The 24,712-nt window shown below is 37.4% G+C and overlaps 3 protein-coding genes across 3 annotated transcripts; 1 reads left to right on the top strand and 2 right to left on the bottom strand.

The window, feature by feature from the left end:
• The first annotated feature begins 12,427 nt into the window (after positions 1-12,427).
• LOC105968717 (protein DETOXIFICATION 40) lies at positions 12,428-15,228 on the top strand. Its single transcript, XM_012993365.2, has 7 exons — positions 12,428-12,849; positions 12,937-13,568; positions 13,675-13,731; positions 13,997-14,235; positions 14,528-14,646; positions 14,727-14,813; positions 14,897-15,228. The coding sequence occupies exons 1-7, from the start codon at positions 12,499-12,501 to the stop codon at positions 15,002-15,004; spliced, it is 1,593 nt and encodes a 530-aa protein (XP_012848819.2). The 5' UTR covers positions 12,428-12,498; the 3' UTR covers positions 15,005-15,228.
• On the bottom strand, positions 15,190-19,874 carry LOC105968715 (heat shock protein 70 (Hsp 70) family protein). Its single transcript, XM_088827495.1, has 11 exons — positions 19,820-19,874; positions 19,655-19,739; positions 18,216-19,427; positions 17,576-17,788; positions 17,093-17,188; positions 16,891-17,001; positions 16,613-16,813; positions 16,328-16,474; positions 16,122-16,250; positions 15,878-16,008; positions 15,190-15,633 (listed from the first exon to the last, which is right to left on the bottom strand). Exons 3-11 carry the CDS (start codon positions 19,383-19,385, stop codon positions 15,531-15,533), a joined length of 2,301 nt encoding a protein of 766 aa, XP_088683621.1. The 5' UTR covers positions 19,386-19,427; positions 19,655-19,739; positions 19,820-19,874; the 3' UTR covers positions 15,190-15,530.
• Positions 19,875-24,030: 4,156 nt separating this feature from the next.
• Positions 24,031-24,372, bottom strand: LOC105968564 (uncharacterized). Its single transcript, XM_012993194.2, has one exon. The coding sequence runs from the start codon at positions 24,370-24,372 to the stop codon at positions 24,031-24,033; it is 342 nt and encodes a 113-aa protein (XP_012848648.2).
• Between the last annotated feature and the right edge of the window lie 340 nt (positions 24,373-24,712).

Below are 24,712 nucleotides of genomic sequence, written 5' to 3'. Positions count from 1 at the left end.
CTTCTTCCTTATGAGTAAATCTTTTTCAAGATCACTCTTACAACCAAATCTAGATACTAAAAGAAAAATATTAAAAATTCTAGATTTCAAAGAATGTACTCATAAAGAGTACGTACAACAGATCCTAGAAAACACACTAAAATTCTCGAGATTAAAACTTCAGCTCTATTTTTGTTTCCTCGAAATCTGTCCGAATCTTGAGTCTTGAGTTGGGTATTTATAGACTTGCCAAGCTTCCACTTCTCAGCCCATGATCTGCAAGAAAACCAACCACAAGAGCACTCAAGATAATGGGTTAGTGGGTTAGTTTGGAAGTTAAGATAAATTCCATAATTAAATCCACTAAGCACTACTTAACCCCACTTAGCCCACTAACTAAGATTTAGTTTAGAGTTAAGAAAAGTTAAAAACACATTGTGAAATTAAATCACGTGTTTCAAACTCCCCCTTTTTAACTTTCTGATCAAAACTAAATCGTAGTCAAAGACTCCCCCTGAGATATTGCTTGAACTCCCCCTGAATTTGATACCATTTGAAAAACATAGAAAAAATAAATTAAAACCAAATTCAGCAAGATAGTTCAACAAAAGAAATAACCAAAGTGCAGTCCTAAACAAAAGTTCAGAGGGAAAATAAACAAAACACAAACAAAAACAGAATATTGTTTATGAAAACAATCTAAAGTAAAATATCCAGAGTCTCCAAGGTCTCCTCAGTATCAGCTGCTGCTCCTCCATCACTAGAACCAGCTGCTGCTCCTCCATCACTAGAACCACTGCTTTCTTCTTGAGCTTCACTCTCTTTCTCTGCTTCCTCTACATTGACTCCTTGCTCTCTGCCTCTAGCATCCAAAGGGTGAGATGTTCCTTCTTCAGCTTCATGATCTTTTTCTCCCCCTTTTTGATCAGAAAGAGCCTTCTGAATCAGCTCCACCATGGACTGATGATAGGTAATCTGAGCTAGAGAATGAGTAAGTTGCTGCAATAGAAGATCTCTAGGAACAGACACAAGAAGGTTAGAAGTGTTGTCAACATGAGGTGCAACACCCTCAGTACCAATGTTATTTTGACCTGATTCAGTTGAGAGAAAATTATCTCCATTCCAGGGAAGATCTTGAACATGAGGGGCTCTCAGAAAATTTTGAGAAACAGTGATCATGCCTTGTGGAGTGTGAAGATATTCTGAGTCATCTTGGCCCAATTTTTGAGAGAGTAAGATGGAATAGATGAGAGAAGGATAGGGGAGGTGAGTGGAGGGTGAAATTTTCTGGGCAAGATGACCAATAGTATCAAAGAACAGTTTGCCAAAATCCACTGGTAAACCCATCCCCAATTTGTACATGAGTACAGCATGAGGCTTAGTTACCACAGAGACATTTTTGGATGGAATCCAATTAGTCACTGTGAGTCTAAACAGGACAGAGTAGAAAGCAGTGAGTTGAGACACTTGGAATTTTCTTGGGTGTGCAGGCCAATTTTTTAAACGGTTTCCAGAAATAACTTTGCAAATCTCAGTAAAATCACCATAATTATCCTCATCAATCACAGTAGGAGTTTGTAAATGAGAGTTGATAATTTTGGGAGAAAAAGAAAAGATGGCATTGCGCACAAAAACTTTGCCAAAGTTTGGAGAGTTTTTCTTTAAAAAAAGAAGTTTACAAATTTGCATAAAATTCCTTCACAACCAAGGGATCATAAGAGCAGGCAATCTCAACTAGGTTAAGAATTTTTCTTTGGTGAAGAAATGCAGTTATCCTATGCCTATCAAATTCTTCCTTAGAAATTTTCTTTTCCTCAATGAATTGACAATTCATGATTTGAGGACTCAACAGTGAATCAGATTCAAAATAAAAATGAGGACTGAAGGCATTGGTTACCTCAAAAGGGGTTGACAAATTCTTCCCATCCAAGTCTGGTTCTTCTTCTTCTGAGAAATCATCATCTTCTGAATCTTCAAGCTCATCAGGGACATATGCTGGTTCAGGTGATGCAGCAGGTGGGGCAACACCTTCTTCCTGCTGAGAAGAGTCTTCAGAGGATTCACTGTCAGAATCAGAAGAGGACAAGTTTTTGCGAAAAGTAGCTAGTGGAACCTCCCAACTGTCTTCACTTTTCTCTGATTCTTCAGCCTGAGGAGGAGTTGCATCTGCTTGAACTGCTGCTTCTGCCAGAGTTACCAGAGGATCTCCATGAGGTGCTGATGGAGTTTCTTCTGTAGTGGTGAAGTCTTGAGCATCCACATATGGAATATCTACATGCTCTGCTGATGACATTCCAGAGAAATCAGGCATTTCTTCATCCTGATAAGGGCCAGCATCCTCAGCAGCATTCTGAGGAGCATTTTCTGAAACAGTAGGTGCAGCAGCATCTTCTGTAGCATGTGCAGCAACACCTTCAGAAACAGGTACAGCAGCATCTTCTGGAGCATGTGCAGCAACACCTTCAGAAACAGGTGCAGCAGCATCTTCTGGAGCAGAATGTTGAGAGGCTGCTGTTGCCATGCTGGGCTGTGATGTCTCCCCCTGAGTTGATGCTGGGGAAGGTGAGTTGTTGGATGATGACTCGGAGGAACTGGAGGACAAGGCTTGAGCCTGTGGTGCAGCAAATGTAGGGTCTCCTTCTTCATCATCAGTTTCTTCATCCACCAAATGAAGACCTCTTGGTGGATTTGACCTAACAGGAGTGCGGCCACCTCTGCCTCCTCTTCTTCCACCTCTGCTTCCTCTCCGGGGAGAGTTTTCTATTCTCCGGCGTTGTGGCACCGCAGTATTCAGATCTGGGAAGGGGTTTGTGCGCTTGGACCGGCGCGTTGGAAACCTTCCGGCGGTGGAAGAGGGACCCACAAAATCAAAATTATCTGGGTCAATCGGGTTCAGCTCATCTCCGGGCTCAATGTAGCTGATTGGAACAGCTTCAAAGTTGATTGGATGAACGATGATGGCCAGATTTGGGTCTGCTGGTACAGGTGCTGCAGCATCGTTGTGGACATCATCATCGGCGGCTGGAGGAGGATTTCTAGGTGGGGATGCCATGATACAGTAGATAAAGGAAAATAGCTTCTTTGTGCTTTTGATTTTTGAGTGTGAATTTTTGAGAAAATAAGCACGAAATTTATAAGCCCTAATTTTGCTGAAGAGAGAAAGAAAAAAATTGAAGTGGAGAAGGTGAAGAAGTGGTGTGCGTTTTTCTTGGGGAGAGTGTGATTAAGGAGAATAAAATTTCCTTGGCAGTTTAAAGAAGAAACGTGACACATGGCACAATAAGGAGTGGACTTAGTGGAAAATAAGGAATTAACCCATGTACCCATGACCCATATAAATAGGGATAATTCAACAAAAATAAATAAAAAAAATAAAACTGTAGCACTCATGAAATATTCACAAAAATAGAAAAACTCATTTATTAATGATTAATAGTGAGAAAAATTTGCTGACAGGCATAGATACAATTATATATATATATATATATTTATTATAATTTTTTTTTTTTTTTTTTTTTTTTTTTTTTTTTTTTTTTATAATATATATATATATATATATAAACTCTTATTTTCAAGTCAAACAATTCACATGGAACATGATCAAGTGTTCAGTTTGAAGGTTCCTCAGTTACTAAGATATGACTATCAAAATAGAGGAGTTTGACTTATGTGAGTGTAATTATTGGCTAAATGTTTACATGAAGCATGATCACGTTTCACGGTGAAAGACTTCCAGTTACTGATTTAGAAAATAATACATCACAGTGAAGTCATTATTTAATGAAGCTAATGCTTCAGTAAATTGTGTTGCAGCTTAAGATATTTGATGAGGTGCTGCAACACGTTCCAGGACATGTTTATTGAGTACACATCCCGAGAGATTTTCTGAGTTTTGAAAACCTCTCATAATCTAATGCCTTTGTAAAGATGTCAGCCAGCTGATCTTCTGTAGGAATGTACTTTAAGCACACAATATTTTTCTCAACTATATCACGAATAAAATGATGTTTAATATCTATGTGTTTAGTTCGTGAGTGTTGAACAGGATTTTTTGAAATGTCAATAGCACTTGAATTATCACAATATATGGTCAGGGTATCACTGGCTAACCCATAATCCCCCAACATTTGTTTCATCCAAATTAGTTGACCACAGCACCCTCCAGCAGCTACATATTCTGATTCAGCTGTTGAGAGAGATACACAGTTTTGCTTTCTACTAAACCAAGAAACTAGATTATTCCCCAGAAAGAAACATGCACCTGAGGTGCTTTTTCTGTCACTAATATCCCCAGCCCAATCAGAATCACTAAAGCCTATCAAGTTTGTATTTGTGTCTTTGAAAAACTGAATCCCTAAGTCTACTGTACCTGCAACATACCTAATAATCCTCTTCACAGCTTTAAGATGAGTGACCTTGGGATTAGCTTGATATCTGGCACACACACAAACACTAAACATAATATCAGGCCTGCTTGCTGTTAGATACAGAAGGCTTCCAATCATGCTTCTGTAGAGAGTGCTGTCGACATCTTCTGCAACATCATCCTTAGACAGTTTTTGGCTGGAACCCATTGGAGTTTTCATGTGCTTGGCTGATTCCAACTCAAACCTTTTGACCAGATTGAGAGCATATTTCTTTTGATTCACAAACATTCCTTCACCTGTCTGTTTGATTTGGAGTCCTAAGAAGTAATTCAACTCCCCTACCATACTCATTTCAAAAGTGTGAGACATAGAATCTACAAAAGACTGCAAAAGGTTAGCACAAGTAGAGCCAAAAACAATGTCATCAACATATATCTGAACAATAATGATATGATTATTAGTTCTTCTAACAAACAAGGTTCTGTCTGCCTCCCCTCTTTTGAACTGTATTTCAAGTAAGAAGTCAGTGAGTCTTTGATACCAAGCTCTAGGAGCTTGTTTAAGACCATACAGTGCCTTCTTAAGCTTGAAAACATGATTAGGTTTGGCAGAATCTTCAAAACCCTTTGGCTGTTCTACATATGCTTCTTCATTTAAAACTCCATTCAGAAATGCACTTTTGATATCCATCTGATACAGTTTGATTTTAAGAAAGCAGGCTATAGCAAGAAGTAATCTAATAGATTCAATTCTAGCTACTGGAGCAAAGGTCTCATCAAAGTCTATACCCTCAATTTGAGTGTATCCTTGTGCTACTAACCTAGCCTTGTTTCTAACAACTGTACCTTTTTCATCAGTTTTGTTCTTGTAGATCCACTTAGTTCATATCACATTTACATGGCTTGGTCTGGGAACTAAGTACCAAACATCATTCCTGATGAATTGATTCAATTCTTCATGCATTGCATTGACCCAGAATTCATCCTTCAGAGCTTCTGCAATATTCCTTGGTTCCACTGAAGACACAAAACAAGTGGTTCCAGTTAGTGCACATTCAGAAGATAAATTTGCAAATCTTACCATATCTCTGTAGTTTACTCTCTCTTTTCTCCTTGTCCTCATTCCATCAAAGATATCTCCCACTACTTGAGTAGACGGGTGATTTTTCTGAATTCTACTTGAGGGTTCCTTTCTGCAGACATCAAAGATTGGCTGCAATTCAGTCTCTGTAGGATGTGTTGAGTCAGATGTGGTGACACTTGGCTCAACACCTTCTTCTCTTAAGACTGGACTGTTTGTGTCTGGGCTCTCTGTGGTAGAAGTGTCTTCCTCTGTTGTTTCTCTTTCAGCAATTAAGTCATCAACTTCATCTTCAGCTGTTTTACTGCGGAGATCAGCAAAGTCATCAAATACCACATTTACAGATTCAATAATGGTTCGAGTTCTTAGATTATATACTCTATAAGCATGACTGTTATTAGAGTATCCCATAAATAAACTCAAATCACTTTTTGAATCAAACTTAGCTAGATGATCTCTATCATTTAGAACATAGCAGACACATCCAAACACATGCATGTATTTTAGATTAGGTTTCTTACCATAAAGAATTTCATATGAAGTCATCATAGATCCTAATCTTAGGTACACACGGTTTGAGATGTGACAGGCTGTGTTGACAGCCTCAGCCCAAAACCTCTTAGACAGATTTTTTGCACTCATCATCACCCTAGCCATTTCCTGGATGGTTCTGTTTTTTCTTTCAGCAATGCCATTTTGCTGAGGAGTTTTTGGAGCAGAAAATTCATGCTTTATACCCTTTTTATTACAAAATGCAACAAATAAAGCATTCTCAAATTCTTTTCCATGATCAGATCTTATCCTACGAATAGAAACTTGAAATTGAGTTTTAACAAACCTATACAAATTTCTGAATACATCAAAAGTGTCTGATTTTTCTCTTAAAAAGTACACCCAAGTATATCTTGAAAAATCATCAACACACACAAAGACATATTTTTTACCACCTAGGCTTTCTACCTCTATAGGACCCATAAGATCCATATGTACTAGTTCAAAACAAATAGTGGTACCAACGTGTTGCAACACTTTGTGTGGTACTCTGGTTTGTTTTCCCTTCTGGCACATTCCACATATAGGAATATCCTTGATCTTGAGATCTGGTACTCCTCTTATAGCATTGTACTTGTTGAGCAGCTTCAGATTCTTGAAATTTGTGTGGCCTAGTTTCTGGTGCCACAGCTCTACTTCACTTACTCTTGAGCTCTTGCATGAGATGGTGTCACCTGTTTGATAGCAATTATCCATTGATCTGGAACCTGTAAGTACACAATGATTTTGATTATCAAACACAGAACAACAGTATTTATCAAATTCTACACGTAGATCATCATCACACAATTGACTGATACTGATGAGGTTTGACCCCAATCCTTCAACATGTAAAACATTTGAGAGTTTTGGAAGCCCCTCAATACTGAGTGTTCCACGTCCAACCACTTTGCCTTTAGCTCCTCCTCCATAGGTTACACGTCCTCCATTAAGTGTGTGGTAGTTTGATAGAAATTCCTTTGTTCCAGTCATGTGCCTAGAGCATCCACTATCAAAGTACCATGAACCTGAAATGTTAGCATTTAAAGAGGTGTATACTGCTTTGCACAAAAGTTTACCTTTGGGAGTCCATATTTTACACTCCTTTTTGGTAGATTCTACCTTTTTCTTTGAGGTGTTCCTTGAGGTGTTGTGGATTATTTTATACAACATTTTGTCACTGCTGAGTTTTTCACAAAATGGACGAATGTGTCCTGGTGAGAAACAATAATGACAAATATAACCTCTTATTCTGGAATCTGGAGTGGTGACTGTGGACTTCCTGCAATCCTTTCTGTTTGCACCCTTTTCTTTTACAAAGACAATTTCTTTCTTCTTAACTGGCTTCATTTGTTTTTTGAACCCTAGCCCTTCATGTTTGTAGTGCTTTTCCATTGACACAATCTCTTCGAGTTTAGTTGTGCCAGTGTTCATCCTCTTGATTGCTAGAGTTGCCTTTTTGAGTTCTTCTTTCACTTTTGCCAGTTCAAGATCCTTCTTGGTGATTCCAACCTCTAAATGTGTGATTGTTTCTTTGAGGGAGGAATTTTCCTTGTTGGCTGCATCTAGAGCTTGAGTCTTCTTCTCCAAATTTCTGATCAGCTTCTTACACATTTCTTCATCATCACTGACTGCTTCATTACTGGATTCTGCTGCATTCACAGAAATAGAGTTTAAACATGTATAATGATCAGTATTTAACTCACAAACTGAAAGTGTTTCAGAAAGTGTTGCAGCATCCAGAGAGACTCCTTGGGATTCTGTTTCAGAGAAACTTTCAGTGAGATATCTGACAGAAAGAGCTTGTTTAGAGGATTGCTGTTCCTCTGTCTGTTCAGGTTGTTCTTCCTCCTCATCACTGACAGCACAAATCAAACTCATTCCTCTCCTTCTCAAGGTATTTGCACATTCGTTAGCATAATGTCCAAATCCTGAACAAGCCCTGCATTTAATATGATCTAAGTTAGGTGGTTCAGAATTTGAACGATTAAAAGAAGAATTTTTTAAATTGTTTTGAGAAGGTGTTTGAGAAAATGTTCTCTGTGGAATTGATCTGTTCCGGGGCTGAGTTTGTCGATTTTGTGGAGACCCTTCTGGAAATAACTGTCTGGGCTTGATTCCACTTCGTCTGTTCGCCCTATTGAACTTCTGAATCTGAAATGCCACATTGTTAAGGCATTCTTCTGCATCATCATCAAATTCCGGAGCAACATCTTCCTTTTCTAATTCTGCCTGGAGTGCATTTGAGATAGCCTTTCCTTTCTCCTTTCTTTGATCTTCGAAGTTCATTTCTCTGGACTTGAGACTACCAATTAACTCGTCCAGCCGTAGAGATGATGTATCTTTAGCCTCCTCAATAGCAGTAACTGTCATGCTGAACCTTTCTGGAAGAGTTCTCAATACCTTATTCACTAGTGTCTCGTTGCTCAAGGGACCACCTAAGGATTGAAATTCATTAGCCAAATCAATCAACTTCTCATTGTACTGAGAAATTGTTTCAGTTTCCTCCATTCTCAGTCTCTCAAATTTGGAAGAGAGTAATCTGAGCTTGGTTCTTTTGACACTATCTGATCCCTCACAATGTAGCTGAAGAATTTCCCAAGCATCCTTTGCAGAAGTGCATACAGAGATTAATTTAAACATTGTTAAATCTACTGAATTAAAAATTGCATTTAACGCCTTTGAGTTTTGGTTAGCATTTGATAGATCGTCTGGTGTCCACCGTAATTCTGGAGTTGGAAAAACATCTCCGTCCACATCTGTGATAGTTGGTGGCTTCCATCCAGTGAGAATAGATCTCCATGCTCTCTCATCAATAGCTTTGATGTACGCCCTCATCTTGACTTTCCAGTAGGTGTAGTTCGTGCCATCAAGTACAGGAGGTCGCATAGAAGCAGTCATCTGAGTATCCATCACGAATTCGTTTCTGTAAAGAAAATAGGAACAAACACTTAGTATAATACGTCAAGTGTTGGCTCTTGATGCCAATTGAAAGAATTTATGGTCCCGAATTCGTTTTATACAGAGGTGTTGTCTAAAGTGTTATGACACTTGAACAAACATGCAGCGGAAATAAAGAGAACAATACTCAGAATTAAAAAAATGTTCACAAGTAAAGACTTGTGAACTTGCCCTTTACAGGACGAAAAATATATTAAAAACAGTATTCTAAGAATACAAACAGAAGAGTGCGAAAACTTCTTCCTTATGAGTAAATCTTTTTCAAGATCACTCTTACAACCAAATCTAGATACTAAAAGAAAAATATTAAAAATTCTAGATTTCAAAGAATGTACTCATAAAGAGTACGTACAACAGATCCTAGAAAACACACTAAAATTCTCGAGATTAAAACTTCAGCTCTATTTTTGTTTCCTCGAAATCTGTCCGAATCTTGAGTCTTGAGTTGGGTATTTATAGACTTGCCAAGCTTCCACTTCTCAGCCCATGATCTGCAAGAAAACCAACCACAAGAGCACTCAAGATAATGGGTTAGTGGGTTAGTTTGGAAGTTAAGATAAATTCCATAATTAAATCCACTAAGCACTACTTAACCCCACTTAGCCCACTAACTAAGATTTAGTTTAGAGTTAAGAAAAGTTAAAAACACATTGTGAAATTAAATCACGTGTTTCACACTCGAATACGTTATTCTGCCTCTTCCAATCAATACTCGGCCGCCGACCGCCTAAACTCTGCTACAACATCATTGGAAGAATATTATTTTCATCTAAAATATTTATTTTCAGTTCAAACTAGACTGTCTATTTAATAAAATAAAGGATGTATATTTTTATGGTGAGTGAGTCAAAGATATTCCACCATAGTGGAGATAAAGGGATTATCTTTGATTTTGATGCCCTTCAAATAAGAAGTTCTAAATGGGCCACATCGACAGCTAGTCCCAGGTAATAGTGAAAGGTTTTCCAATATTAATTATAATAATTTAATATGGATAACGACACCATATTGCTCTTTGTTGCACTTCAAAAGGATCTCTTTAATTTTTTTTATTACATATTTCTTTTTTCGTATTTCAATTGTTATGATTCGAATTTGTATCAATCTACAGGAAGGTCTATTTACAAAAAAAAACCTCTCATTTTTTCATAATTACATTTACTCCCCTTTAATTTATAGATTTCTTCGAAAAAAGGTAAGGGAAAAGTTGCTTTTACTTTCTTTTAGGATGCCCACCTGAACAATGGAATTGGGATGCTGGTCTTTTCAAGAGAAAGTAATATTGACAAAATAGTACGTAGTATTACAATATTATTACTTTTACTATAAATAAAAAAACACTCTATTAATTATTACTTTTATTTTAAAATTTATGAAGGGTCCATTTTATATACATCCTTAATATGGAAAATATATAGGGATAGGTTCACCCCTAAAATTCTTACTTTGAGATAACCCCTGAAGAGACAAAAGTACTATTATGCCCTTATTTCCATTTTTTGCCCAACTGCATTCAGTATTTTTGCTAACTGCATTCAACATTATGGTCAACTGCATTTAGCATTTAGACCTGCATTTATCAAATTATCAGATTTTTTTAATAAAAAATTACAAATGTTTATTTTATTATTATTTTTTATATATACCTCTGTTGTATTTTTTAATTTTTTTAATTTTTTATTTTTTTTAAATTGTTTAATTTTTTGTAATTTTTTATTTTTTTAATTTTTTTAAATTTTTAATTTTTTTAACTTTTAATTTTGTTTCAATTTTTTGATAAATTTACTGTACTGAAATTGACTACACATGACTATTGTATATATATTACATATGATAATATAAAAAAAAATTCATATACACCAAAACCAAAATTCACAATTTGAATCTTGATATTATAAATCAATTAATACCCAACAAAAAATTGGAAAAATACAATCATTAACATCACTATACATCAGAAAAAACACATAGCTTATATATAGCTTATATATAACAATATATTACTACGAGTTACTACACATGACTATATATGACTACACGTGACTATATATGAATACATTTATATGACTACACGTGACTATATATGACTACATGTATATGACTACACGTGACTATATATGACTATATGTATATGACTACGTGTGACTATATATGACTTGATAACGCAAATCTCTCCAACACTGAATCAAGTATAGCCAAGTTCCGATCTGAAAAATATTCTGCGACTGCATTACCCGTGCTCTTATTGGAAAAAAAAAACCAATCATAAATAAAAATTCATGACAAACATGGTAAAAAAAAATTATTTAAACGAAACAAGAATTCACACCAACCTATGGCAAAAACTATTAAACCTTTCCATCAAAAGAAATGCCTTCTATACTAATTTTATCTATTTCTTTCTCTCTCCGTAACATGGATTCTTCATCATCTTGTACAACAAAACAAAATTTCATATGTCACATACACTTTGTATAACATGTAAATTTGAAAACACTGTCTTACCTAGCACAAATATTTTCCATCGGCTCGATTAGCCAGAAAGATAGCACACATAAAAGAAATCATATCCACTTGATTCTCCAATTTCAAACCATCGTTTCAAAAAAAATGTGGAATTTTTTTTTAATTTATGAACTATCAAACGACATGAACTTTGTCAATGACCCAAAAAAAGGCAAAAATTCTTCTTAAAATAAAATGAACGCTGCAATACCTAATAATTTATGCATCATAAAATTAATGGAAGCACTTCTAAACAATTATATTGCTACGTTAAGCAAAGTGGAAAGAATATAGTTTTTTAAATGAAGTCAATTATTTACCCTGACAATTCACAATCAAATTGTAACATAATATTTATACCGTAGCACATGTATATGTTGTGTTTCTTCTTCCTCTTCTTCGTCGGCGCCAGATCTGGCGAGAAAGAGTTTAATATGAGAAGATCCGGCAAAGAGGGAAGTGGTGATGGGCTGCGATGTCGCCGGAAAGGAGAGTCGCGCAAGACAGACGGAAAGCGGCGGCGGGAGACGGTGGATTGGTGGTGGGTAGCGGCTGCCGACGATGGAGTGGTGGTGGGCGGCGGTGGGCTGTGGTAAAACGAGACAGAAGAGAACGAAAGTTGAGGAGAGAGAGAAAAAAGAAACGCAGTCTGATTAAATTGTAAGGTTAGGATTTTGCCTAGAAAATACATTAAATTGAAACTAAAAGGGTAAAACAGGTATTTGAAATTATCTATAGGAGTCTTATAAATTAAGATTAAAATTTGGATTTTTGCCTAGGAAAGAAAATATTATTGGACCTATACATATATATTTCCAAAATTAGGGTTGTATCTCTCATTTTCCCGACATGATATTATTAAATGACAACAACTACTTCTCAGGATAATAATTAATAATAGAATTCTACGTACACAAACTTTGTCATTGGACTTGTAAAGTCTATTTTTGGTGAAGTTCATCGGAATGTAATTTATTTATTTACACGTATAATTAGTGTGTGTGTATATATATATATATATATCATTTCAACACCAACGTTTTCTCACACAATACACACGCTCACAAAAGCTGGGATGGAGCAATTTGCGGATGAGCATAACCAATTACAAGCGCCTGATCACTCAATGCACCAGTCCTCACCGGAAACGCCGCCACCGCCGCCCGCCGCCGCAACTCACTCCAGTTCGGAGCTGGAAAAGGTGCTGTCAGACACCGATTTGACATTTTTGACGCGGTATAAGAAGGCCACGTGGATCGAGTTGAGACTCCTGTTCAAACTCGCGGCACCCGCCGTGATGATGTACATGATAAACAACGCCATGTCCATGTCCACCCGCATCTTCTCCGGCCACCTCGGCAACCTGGAGTTCGCCGCCGCCTGCCTCGGCAACCAGGGCATCCAATTGTTCGCCTACGGCCTCCTCGTTAGTTCAATTTTTTTTTTACATTATCTCTAATTTTAATCCCGATCGATACGACGTAGTTTTAAATTTAATTTATCAATCCTGCAGCTAGGAATGGGGAGCGCGGTGGAGACGCTCTGCGGTCAAGCGTACGGCGCGCGTCGCTACGAGATGCTGGGCGTGTACCTGCAACGCGCCACCGTGGTTCTCATGCTATTCAGCCTCCCGATCGTGGCGGTGTACCTTCTATCGAGGCAGATCCTCCTCTTAATCGGAGAGGAGGAGCAGGTGGCGACGCCGGCGTCGGTGTTCGTGTACGGACTGATACCGCAGGTGTTCGCGTACACAATAAATTTCCCGATCCAGAAATTCCTGCAGGCGCAGAGCATAGTGATGCCGAGCGCGTTGATATCACTCGCGACGCTAGGGGTGCACCTGGTGGTGAGCTGGATCGCGGTGTACAGGATCGGGCTAGGGTTACTGGGAGCTTCGCTGGTGCTGAGCTTGTCGTGGTGGATAATAGTAACGGCGCAGTTTGTTTACATTGTGAACAGCCGTAGATGTAAGGACACGTGGACGGGGTTTAGGTGGGAGGCGTTCGCCGGTGTTTGGGAGTTTGTTAAGCTTTCGATTGCTTCGGCGGTGATGCTGTGCTTGGAGACGTGGTACTTTCAGGTACTAGTATTGGTTGCAGGACTGCTTGAAAACCCTGAACTCTCCTTGGACGCACTTTCCGTATGGTAAATTTAACCGTCATTTAAATTAAATTAAAAAAAAAAATTGAATTGAATTAAGTTGATTTGTGTTTAAATCGATTAAATCTCGTCTAATCACACGCTTATGCAGCATGTCAATAAATGGGCTGCTGTTCATGGTTGCAATCGGATTCAATGCTGCTGCCAGGTTGGTTTGCCTCCATCCCTTGAGATCTTTCCACGTGTTTTTTTTAAATTTGTATTAATTTCAAATATGCTGATTATATCTAAATTTCTAAATTGGGCTAACAAGTACTTAACAAAATTTATTTCATCATCAGCATGGGATATATATGACACAAAGATGCACATATATTAATTATATTTCAGTAGTGGTTAAGTTAAATTAAAGCAAGGGGGTAAAGAAAAAAGTAGTAATTAATTAATAATAATAAATGAATGGAAAAGAGCAGTGTGAGAGTGGGGAATGAGATAGGAGCAGGGCACCCAAAGTCTGCGGCATTCTCGGTGGTGGTGGTCAATTCAGTATCTTTCACGGTGGCGGTAGTGGAGGCAGTCGTAGTCTTATCGCAACGCCACGTCATCAGTTACATATTCACCGGTGGCGAAACAGTCGCCAACGCCGTCTCGGACCTCTGTCCATTCTTGGCCGTCACTCTCCTCCTCAATGGCCTCCAGCCAGTCTTGTCCGGTAATACTTATTTCCCTCACACACACACACACACACACACACACATATATATATATATATACACATGCATGAGTACATTGAGTAGGAAGAGAATGTTTTGTATCATCATATGTTGACTCAGTTCTTGATAGCTTTTGAGTAGTTGACCTATAGTGGGAAGGTCAGCAAAAAGCCAAAATAACTAATACAGTGAGACAAAGATTTGATTAAAAATTACTTTAGTAATTTTTATTCATTTATTTTTTTATTTTTTTCTACTTGTTGATAATAATGAAAATGTTCAAAAATGAAGGGGTGGCAGTGGGCTGCGGATGGCAAGCATACGTGGCCTATGTAAATATAGGCTGTTACTACGTGGTTGGGATTCCAATTGGATGCCTTCTTGGCTTTAAATTCAACCTTGGTGTTAAGGTAAAATCAAATAAAAATTAAATAAATCGACATATTATAACAATAATATATAAATCCAAACTTAATACTTATGTTGGCAGGGGATTTGGACTGGCATGATTGGAGGAACTGCAATGCAAACTCTAATCTTACTCTGGGTAACATTTCGTACGGATTGGAACAAGGAGGTTAATTTTTTAATTTTTTAATTTGTTTGGTAGCAATATAAAATATGTCAGGTGTTAAATGAGCAAAATAATGAATATGGCAGGTGGAGAAAGCAGGTAAGCGTTTGGCCATGTGGGATGATATTAAAGAGCCACTCCTCAAGTACCACAAAGAGGTTGAAGAAATTAAAGATGCAAGCACACCACCCTAGGAGAGGGCTATCTCAAAGCCGGCATCTGCGACTCGATCGAATCACGTTGCTGTCGATATTTAGTGTTTACCGATACATATATATTGTTTGAGGGGCATCGATATCTTATTACTCTGATTCGTCCATGATCAGTAGTTACTCGTAGGAATAAATTTCCAGGACGAAAAAATATTGATCCATCATTAAACAAATACCAGCTTAAAAAATATTACATTACTGGTCAATCTTTATTATTCTTCCAGTATATAAGGAATCAGTCGAAAGGGGACAAATTGCTTTGGTATCACAACAACTGGACCTCTGTATCGAAGAAACAGCTATCGAAAAAAATGGGAGAAACCACCACCAATCCACCATATAAGTGAAACTTTTTTCATGTTTCAGTTGATATAATTAGCGCACATCCATCCAGAAAGATGGTGTAGAGAGAGAACTTACAAAAGAATTTTGACACACGTAAATCCACGTCATCAAGCGGTGATGGATTTGGGTACTTTCTCGAACTTCATCACTTGATACCGAAAAATCAATCAACTTGCATATCATCCCCTTTACTCCTTGAATCTGATTCTCTGCCAGCCTTTCGTTTGGGTGACGAAGACTTGGAACCGGTCACATGCTTGTACATCCTGAAACGCAATTCTCTTAAAAGATTGATAAAGCGGAGAAAAAATATTTTACTGAATAAATAAACGAGACTTTTAAACATTTTTTTAATCCAGGCAACAAGAATCAGATGTCTTTAGGTAATATTTCAGGTTTGGCGAAAAAGATAAAAGCATTGGATTCAAACATTATAACTACTCATTTTTACGATTCTAAATAAAGTAATGGACTGTATATTTCAATGTCTACTTGGGTTGCCAGACATACTCATCAAGAGCCTTAGCTTTCCTTGAGATTTCACCAGACCAAAGTATAGGATCTGCATTCTTGGGCAGCATATCCTGCTGCTGGCTTTTTTCCCGAAGCCACTGCTCTGCTTTATTACATTCTCCGATTACCTTAAAAACATCAAAATTGAGATAATAGTCACATCTTCTTAGGAATCATTCAAAAAGAATATTTCCGATTAGGAAAAAAAAAAGGAAAAGAGAAGGCATGCTAGGAACCATACTGCATCTCTTTCAGTCGGGGGAAGTGATCGTACAGCCATCCGGTACTCGACTAAGCAATTTAATAGGTTTCTGGTGGCCAGTGCCCTGGCCTCTTCTTCTTTGTATCGATCTTCAATTGGAACCACCATCTGATAAACATTTAAAAATGATCAATTAAGAGGAAACTATTAACTCAAGAAAGAGAAACAAAATAAAGTAAACGAACCTTCTTCAGATTTTCTAATTTTTCAGTGTAAACATTTTCGGACTCACTGTCCCCGTCTTCATAAAGCCACTCCTCTGTTTGTTGCAAGTTACTGCAAATCCCTTCCTTTTCAGAATCAGTGGCGAAACTCCGATATGAATTCAGAAGCTGTTAATTTTTTCACAAGTCTCTTATTAGATATTAAAATTGCCAAAAAAAAAGGTAAAAAGACAATGATAGCAATTAACAGCATCGGACCAAAGCACAAATCAATATGGGCATTGACATTTTCATGCGACTATATACCTTGTTTCTTGTTTCGTAAACATAAGCCTCGAGTGTATTTTTCTTCTCTTTGGTCCTCTCCATGTTTATGTCCTGCTGAGCCAACTGAAGCTCTTTTTCTTGAGCTTGGGAGAGCTCGCCCTGTGTCATTCCACCGTGTACAGTCTCGTCAATGAATATGTCCTGCCTTCTAATAGCCTTTAGCCTTCTCATTTCATGACCCTGCAAAAGAAGATCGTGATACTTTGACACTAATACAGCTTTCGTGAGATTAATATTAGGTAATCAACTGGACTTACAAAAGGACCATTTGCTTTGTCAGAGGACACATGATTGCTTGGTTCAACATTTTCTGAATGAGTATCAATTCTGTTGTTTACAGTAGAATCATCAACTTGATCATCCACCAGCTGCAGAGATAATACAACTTCCCAGTAAAAAAATTGGCATCACGTCAATAGTTCCTAACTTGATACGAATAACACATAAATTCATACTTACAGAGGCAGATTCTATAGAAAAAATTCCGTGGAGGTTTAGCTGAAGTTTAACCTTAATCTTCGTCCTCTCCTCATGCGAAACTCTGAACGGTCCGATCTGAAATGAGGGCCCGATAAATAAAGTATTAATTAAAAAAATTTCCCGATATTCACTGATAAAATTTGAAAAGTTCAAAGTTACTTCGACTAATAGAGGTTGCATGGTGTGTGCAACTAGCCTAGACGTCTGCATCCGTAATAGGAGTCAAATCCATAGTTCATGCACTGATACTATGTATAAGTCTTCTATTTGAGGTTATACAGAGACCAAATTTATAGTGTCCATAATACATGTTACAAATTACCTCGTACTTTGACAAAAAATATGTATTCATTCAAGTATAACAATTAATACTAAAGTTACCCTGTCAACTTAGATTTATAGTATTCCCATGTACAGTGGACAAAATGACCATAATGGCAGAATAATGTAATCGAACTATACCTTGAAAGAACTGATCCGAGTAGAGACACCAGAGGGTAGCTCATCGTGATTTGGATAGAAAGATTCCATCTGAAATATATCACTCCTGTGCAATGTAATCACCTTCGTACATGGAAAAGCATTATTTTTCGGAAACAACACTCCATCTTTCAACGAGCAGACTGGCCCTTCGTCTGATGCAAATGCAATTGAAAATGGGAAACGGTCCTGCACCTGCAAATAGAATGTACAAATACTTAGCACTGTCATTGAAAGGGGAAACTTATTTAGGCATAATTAACTGGTAATTTGAATAAGGTCAGGTGTCAATATTCTTACTGCGCATCCAAATATTTTTTCGCAAAACTTGATATTCTTTCTACTTATGAAAATGTTTTTTAAGGCTACAAAGTAAGATATTAGAAACTACAGTATTTAAGAGATTCTTCTTACCATTCCCGCTGTACGAGTTTTATATGCATACTATTTTTCATAAACAGATTAGATAAATTATTGGCATCTCAGAGAAGGGCATTCTTTCATTTTTAAATATCCTTCTTGAGGAAATTTAAAGGGAAAATGAGGATTTTCTAGATAAGATAAACTAGGATTTATCGATGGAAGGATGTATACGAAGATAATATAGCCACAGAAAACGAACCTCATACTCTCTAACTCGGGTTATCGGGCTAAGCATTGCGCACTGAAGGGCACAACCACGAGCCACACATTCACTTGCATTCAGTGTCCGGCTCGGCTCTTTCCTAAACACCGAATTCAGCATCTTAGTAACAGCCGGTACTCGAGAACCCGACCCAACAAGCTCAACACTGTGAATCTTGTCAACACTGAGACCAGATTCAATCAAAGCCCTACGACACGGAATGCTAATCCTCTCTACTAGTGAAGACGCCAATTTCTCAAACTCGTCTCTCTTGATATACCCTTTCACATCTTTCTCTTCCATCAAGCACTCGATATTAAGTGGCGCCTCCGCATTAGCACTCAAGACTTTCTTCAGCTTCTCGCACGATGCTCTCAGCCTCACAGAAGCCCGTGTACTAGAATAAACATCAATCCTGTACTGGTCCTTAAATTGAGCAGCAAAATGTCTGAACAGAACTTCGTCAAAGTCTCTTCCTCCCAAGTTGCTGTCAAAGGAGTGGGACAACACCTTCATATTCCCAGACAGAAACGATACAACAGCAACTTGCGTATCGCAATGGCCAATATCTACAAACACAACATTTGTGGGACCCTTTGTTGGGTAATCTGTCTTGTAAATACCATAACCAAGCGCAGTAGCAGTACAGTCGTGCATTAACCTCAATGGCTTCAAACCCGCAATCTCTGCTGCGTGCAAATATGCCCGTCTTTGCAGAGCAGTGAAGTAGGACGGAATTCCAATCACGCAATTGGAAATCTGCGTCTCGAGATTCTTTTCTGCAATCTGCTTTAAATGCGCGAGTAGCATTGCCAAAATCTGTATTGGGGTAAAAGTTTGTCTTTCTTCCAAGTATTGTAGATGAATCAGGATTCCACCATCGGGCCCCTCTGATGTCTCGAAAGGAAGCAATCTTAGGTCATTTTGCACTGTAGGTTCGCTGAAATTCCGACCGATCAATCTCTTGACCTGAGATATAGTTGACTTTGGGTGCATAGTAGCGGATGCCGCCCCAGCAGAGCCCAAGAACCTCTGCTTTTCTCCGAACGAAACCACTGCCGGATTCTCACGGTTTGACTCATCGTTTAACAACACATCGATCCCACGCTGCTTAGCTACAGCTATCACACAGTTCTCATTTCCGATGTCAAACCCCACCACACTCATCTCCAGCTAAAAATCCCCAATTCCAATCACAAGAACTTCAAACTGTAATAAACAACACAAAATTCAATATCAAACGACATAATCTAAATCCCAACCATTTTCAAATTAAACTATACAAAATGATCTCAACATGATTAGCTCATCGATTCAATAAGATATTCGACAACAGCATAATGAATTTCGCTATAGCAATACTCTAATTCTGCCGCATTGATTAGCATAAAATCCCGAAATGTAAAAGCCGGAAGGGTTTGAAACATGAAATATACCTCTACTTTGATAAAATCAGCGGGTGATAATGGAGAACCCTAAAACTGGACGATTGAGAAATTCCCCCAAATTTCTTGTAAATTCAGAGCGGACGATTTTTCGAAGATTTATGTTTATATATATATATATATACGTCGGATTGTGGTTATAGATGTAGACTTGTCCTAGTGCGCAAGCAAATAATGAACAAAGGTTCGATGTTTGCTGATATTATGCAATGGAAAACTGTGATTTAACTTTGTTAATTATTTAGTCTAATTATCTAAATATAATATTAATTTTGGTAGCTTTCCTTTTTTACTTTTTTCTCCTTCATAATTTCTCTTTAACGTATACTTTTCCATAGTGCTTTTTCAGATTTTTTTTTGATAATTTAAAATCAAAAAATCTAAATAAAAAAATTATATATAAATAGCTGAAATTATGGTCTAAATTACATCCACACAGTTCTCTTATAAAATTTTCATTATAATTCAGATAGAGGTTTCCTCTTCATATTTATTTTTTGGTCCAACCCCGCTTAAGCCCATTTAATCATAATTATCCACCATCAAGCCCACTTTTTTGGAAGGATGATCTTATTCGTGGAATTAATGTTTCACGTCGTGACCAAATGACTTCTCATTAAGTACGTTTATCTTCTATTTCATTATTTTTCTCATTTGTCTCTTGATATGCTCTTCTCAACTAGTTCGTCTGTTTTTTTGCTTCTTTGCTCTGTCAATCATGGGTCAAACTCAGTCGTACTTGACAGGTTTTGACTAATCGGTGGTCCCTTGACCGGATTTTGACTTGAGCTCCTATTTAAAGCAGAAGGTGGACTGGTGGAGATTAAGACTGAGTAAAAATCCTAAATACTTGTACGTTTTTCTAAGTCGTACTCTTTGTGTAAGATTTGAGCCTTTAATGAGTGTGTAAGCTTGTGTGCTTCGTTTTCAGTCTCCCTGTACAATTTCTGGATGGGTTGAGAGAGAGAGGCTGTGACCAATGATTTGTTCTCTCTTATTATCATTAGTGGTGTTGGTGGTGTTTTTAAGTTGATCTTTAGTGTGAATTCGGATAGAAAAAACTGATCTATACCCAAGACTATGTAACGATTTTAGGCCATGATTATACTTGACATGATAATTAATTTGTCAAATATATGAAATTTAAGTTTAAGCCCATAAAAAGTGAATGTGGGTTTTAATTAAAATTTGAAAGATAGTCCATATACAACCGGGCCGAAATAACGGCCCAATTATCCCTTGCACACTATAATTCAGTTTATTGCAGCCCAACTCTACCAATTACTGTCAACTCATCTTTCAGTGTCAGAATTTTTCCGGAAACTGATAACTGCAAAAAATCCCCTAAACTTTGGACGTTTTTGCGCTTTATCCCCTAAACGGAAAAAAGTTGCACAAGCATACCTGAACTTGTCAAATTGTTGCACCGACGAATAAAATGTCCATTTATAGCTAAATTTCTGCCTGAATTGCACATGTGCAACTCACACGTGACAGTGGAAGGGCAATTTTGTCAATTCACAATACTTTTAGGAAAAAAATAATAAAAGAACAAAGAAAAAGAAAAAAGAAAAAGAAAAAGAAAAAAGAAAAAGGAAAAAAAAAGAAAAACGGGACTGCTATTTGCTAACCCACCTTCTTCCTCCTCTCTTGCTGTTACTGCGGAACAGGGGAGGGGGGATTTTGTACAGCACCACCAACACCTCCTCTGCTCCGCCGCACCACCACCACCTCTTCGCCTTCGCTGACGTCCGCCTCTTTAAAATCGCCGAGCCCGCCTCCTTCAGCCGCCGCATCGTTCAATCGTTTGAGAATGGGAAGGTACCTTTGATGTGAGAAAGCTCACACAAACAAAGGCGCGTGGACTAGCGAGGGATGCTGGCGGTCGCTGCCCAAATCCGCCGGACTCCTCCGCTGCGGTAAGAGTTGCTGCCTCCGGCCGGACCTCAAACGTGGCAGCTTCACCGAAGAAGAAGACGAACTCATTATCAGAAGAAAGCTTTTGAGCAGGGGTATTGACCCCACTACTCACAGACCAATCAATCATAATCCCGCAATTATTAATCATAATATTTCATTTTCCGGTACTGCAAGTTCTAAGGAAGAAGATCGGAAATATATGAGCGGCTGCGGCGGCGGCGGCTATGGTGGTTTGATAGTCGGAAAAGAAGAGAAAATGATCAGCAGCCCGGTTAATACTATTATTAAAGAACGGTGCCCCGATTTGAATCTTGAACTGAGAATTAGCCCACCCACTTATCAAGAACCGATTTTGTTGATGATGAAATCACAGAGCCATGAGGATATAATTAGCCCAGTGTCAATTGTGTTTGATTTGGATAATTTCTTCCTTCAATTGATTGTGTTGAATTGAAATTTGATTTACTCAGTCACAGATTAGCTGTAGATTGTCTTTTCTTGAGTAGGTCTTTTTTTTTTCTCCCGTGGTGAAGCAGGAGGAAAAGAGGAAGAAGATGATGGGTGCCAATTTCTTCATTTTTTTTTTTATTTTTTCATTTTTTTTATAAAAATTGTGTGAGTTGGCGAAATTGCCCCTCTATTTTCACGTGTGAGTTGCACGTGCACAATTCAGGCAGAGATTTGGCTATAAATAGACTTTTTATTCGTCGGTGCAACAATTTAACAAGTTCAGGTATGCCCGTGCAACTTTTTTCCGTTCAGGGGGTAAAGCGCAAAAACGTCCAAAGTTTAGGGGATTTTTTGCAGTTAACCCTAAAATAAAATAAGAAAATTACAGTATTTTTCAACCAAAATTGAAAGTTTGAACCAATGTGGGACATGATGATATTTTGCTTGCATATGTTAATTAATTAATTTATTTTTTCTGTTCAAGCACATGAATAAGTGTGACAATAAATAAGATAACATGCCCAAAAAGATAAAAACCCAATCCGAAATGAGAAATTAATCAGGGGTCTGGATATTAGCTGTTCAAATTAGTGTGTAATAATTAGTCCGTACGTACTTGTAGTTGTAGTTGTAGTTGTAACTTGTACCCACAACGAACACATTGATGATTACTGGCCTTCTTCCTACCGAGTTGCCCCCACCCAATTCATTAACTCACCGACACCACAAATCATATTCATATTTATTACAAAAATTTAAATTTATACACACACACACACAAAAAGAACTCATCATTTCTTTCCTTTTTTTCAATATAACTTTTTGACCGGCAAGTCTAAAATGTGAGGCCGGTCAACGGGCAAAATATTAGGCAGATTTTATTGTGTTGTCGTTTATGCAGATTGAAAGGCTCTGTGGATTAATATAAAGTATAAACTCTCAACGACGACGTTTGTTATATGATCTTATGACATGCCTAGCAATATAATAGCATATGTGACATGCCCTTAGTTTGTTTCGATGAATACTATGTAATAAGTATATTTTCTTTGCTGTCTTTAGTTAGAAATTAAGACCAATGGAAATAACAATGTTGCTGTTGTTACATTTCTAATCATGCAATCCACATTTTCCATCCAGTTGTCGGAAAAGAAGTGGTCTTTCTTTCATGTTTCCGTTACAAAAAAGTTCACTCACGGTTGTTTTAGGGTAAATTACTAAAATACCACTATTTATCCATAATTACCAAATTATCCTTGACGTTTGTTTCTTCCTTGCACCGATCCTCTTATGGTTTGATTTTTGATGGATTTTTTATTTTTATTTCTTGGAATATTCCCGAAATATGTGATTCTTTCTCTAATTAAGAACAGTCTCTTAAGGGTCACTACACTTTCTAGATTGCTAGTATGAACCATCGTAGCATACTTAAGCATTTTTTGAACATATGTGCATGGCTACCTTCAATATGTTCTTCATCTGTAGGGGTATAATCGGTAAGAATATTCCCATAAATAAAAAAAGATTCATGAAAAATCACACCAGTCGGGTGTAAGGATCATGTAGTATTTATGAATCCTATATATTAAAATAAAAATCACAAATTACATTATCAACAACATTGTAAATAATGGAATAACAATTCTGATTACTTCTGTTGGTTAATTTGACACAAGTGCACAACCATGGATTTGGTCTATATAAAAACGTGGTTATGACTAACACCTTAAAACACAAAATTTAATCACCACAAGTCAAACGATTTTTCTCTTAGTTCTAAAACGAAAAATTAATTAGTGAAATAATCATTTAAAGAATATAATCAATTATCAAATTAAAGCAGAAACATTATATTAACCCTTTTTTTTGTTCAAGTACAAAAAAACTATAACACAATTAGGCTTTTAATTATGAAGCCAAACACGCCCCAAGTATACTTCTGTCACCACTCTCATTTTCTTAATGGACAAAACAGAGGAGAAATCAAAAACAAATGTTCAAAAAATTGGTGGGAGAGCCCCAGCCACAGAGCCCTGTTTGCCATGCAACAAGTGCTTGCAAGATTTCAGGACAGAACTAATCTGTTTGCATAAACGACCCTTGGAAGAAAAGACATTTGCAGATAAGCCCTTCTTAAGATTCCTCAATCTCTTACCAAACTTGATCTTCAACTTGAACATCTTCACTCTCAACCAAGATGGCCTTCTTCTATTACAGCTGTCAGCCCTCTGCATCGCCTTGTAGATCAAGAACTGCGCCAAACGATGCTGCGTTTCTTCCGGATCTTCGTTATCCAGCTTCGAGTAGTTACCGTATTCTCTGTTCATTAGAAGAGCCATCTTTTTTTTTCCTCTCTTATTTTTTTTAATTCAAGAATTAAACAAAAGAAGAGAGAGAAAATAAGTTGGTTATTGAAAGTTTGCAGTTTTGTGAGTATTTATAGGGAAGTATTATAGAGAGATGAAATGAAACAGTGCATGTGCATAAAAATCATAAGTCATAAAACAGCTCTTTTAATTATTTTTGCCTTGGAAAAAAAATGGGAATTAATTTTTAAAATGGGAAAGTGAGCTGGCAAAGGGACAGTGTAGAAGAAATGTTTGTCAAAGGGATGTATATATTTTAATTGATTTTGTGGAGAGGGTGATTTAATTTACTCAGACTGTAGATACACTTTTG

The sequence above is a fragment of the Erythranthe guttata genome, chromosome 13, assembly GCF_056151865.1.
Source record: "Erythranthe guttata isolate IM_541 chromosome 13, IM_541, whole genome shotgun sequence".
In the NCBI taxonomy this organism is placed as follows: Eukaryota; Viridiplantae; Streptophyta; class Magnoliopsida; order Lamiales; family Phrymaceae; genus Erythranthe; species Erythranthe guttata.
Note: the sequence above shows the minus strand (reverse complement) of the source record. Positions and strands in the feature narration are given on the sequence as shown.

Excerpts from the sequence above, each read along its gene's own strand:
- LOC105968717 (XM_012993365.2), top strand. The coding sequence starts at position 12,499 with ATGGAGCAATTTGCGGATGAGCATAACCAATTACAAGCGCCTGATCAC. Across the intron at positions 13,569-13,674 it reads TTGGACGCACTTTCCGTATG|CATGTCAATAAATGGGCTGC; the intron begins GTAAATTTAACC and ends ACGCTTATGCAG. Across the intron at positions 14,236-14,527 it reads CCTCCAGCCAGTCTTGTCCG|GGGTGGCAGTGGGCTGCGGA; the intron begins GTAATACTTATT and ends TCAAAAATGAAG.
- LOC105968715 (XM_088827495.1), bottom strand. The coding sequence starts at position 19,385 with ATGAGTGTGGTGGGGTTTGACATCGGAAATGAGAACTGTGTGATAGCT. Across the intron at positions 17,002-17,092 it reads TTTCTATAGAATCTGCCTCT|CTGGTGGATGATCAAGTTGA; the intron begins GTAAGTATGAAT and ends TTATCTCTGCAG. Across the intron at positions 16,009-16,121 it reads CCCCGACTGAAAGAGATGCA|GTAATCGGAGAATGTAATAA; the intron begins GTATGGTTCCTA and ends GATGTTTTTAAG.
- LOC105968564 (XM_012993194.2), bottom strand. The coding sequence starts at position 24,372 with ATGGCTCTTCTAATGAACAGAGAATACGGTAACTACTCGAAGCTGGAT.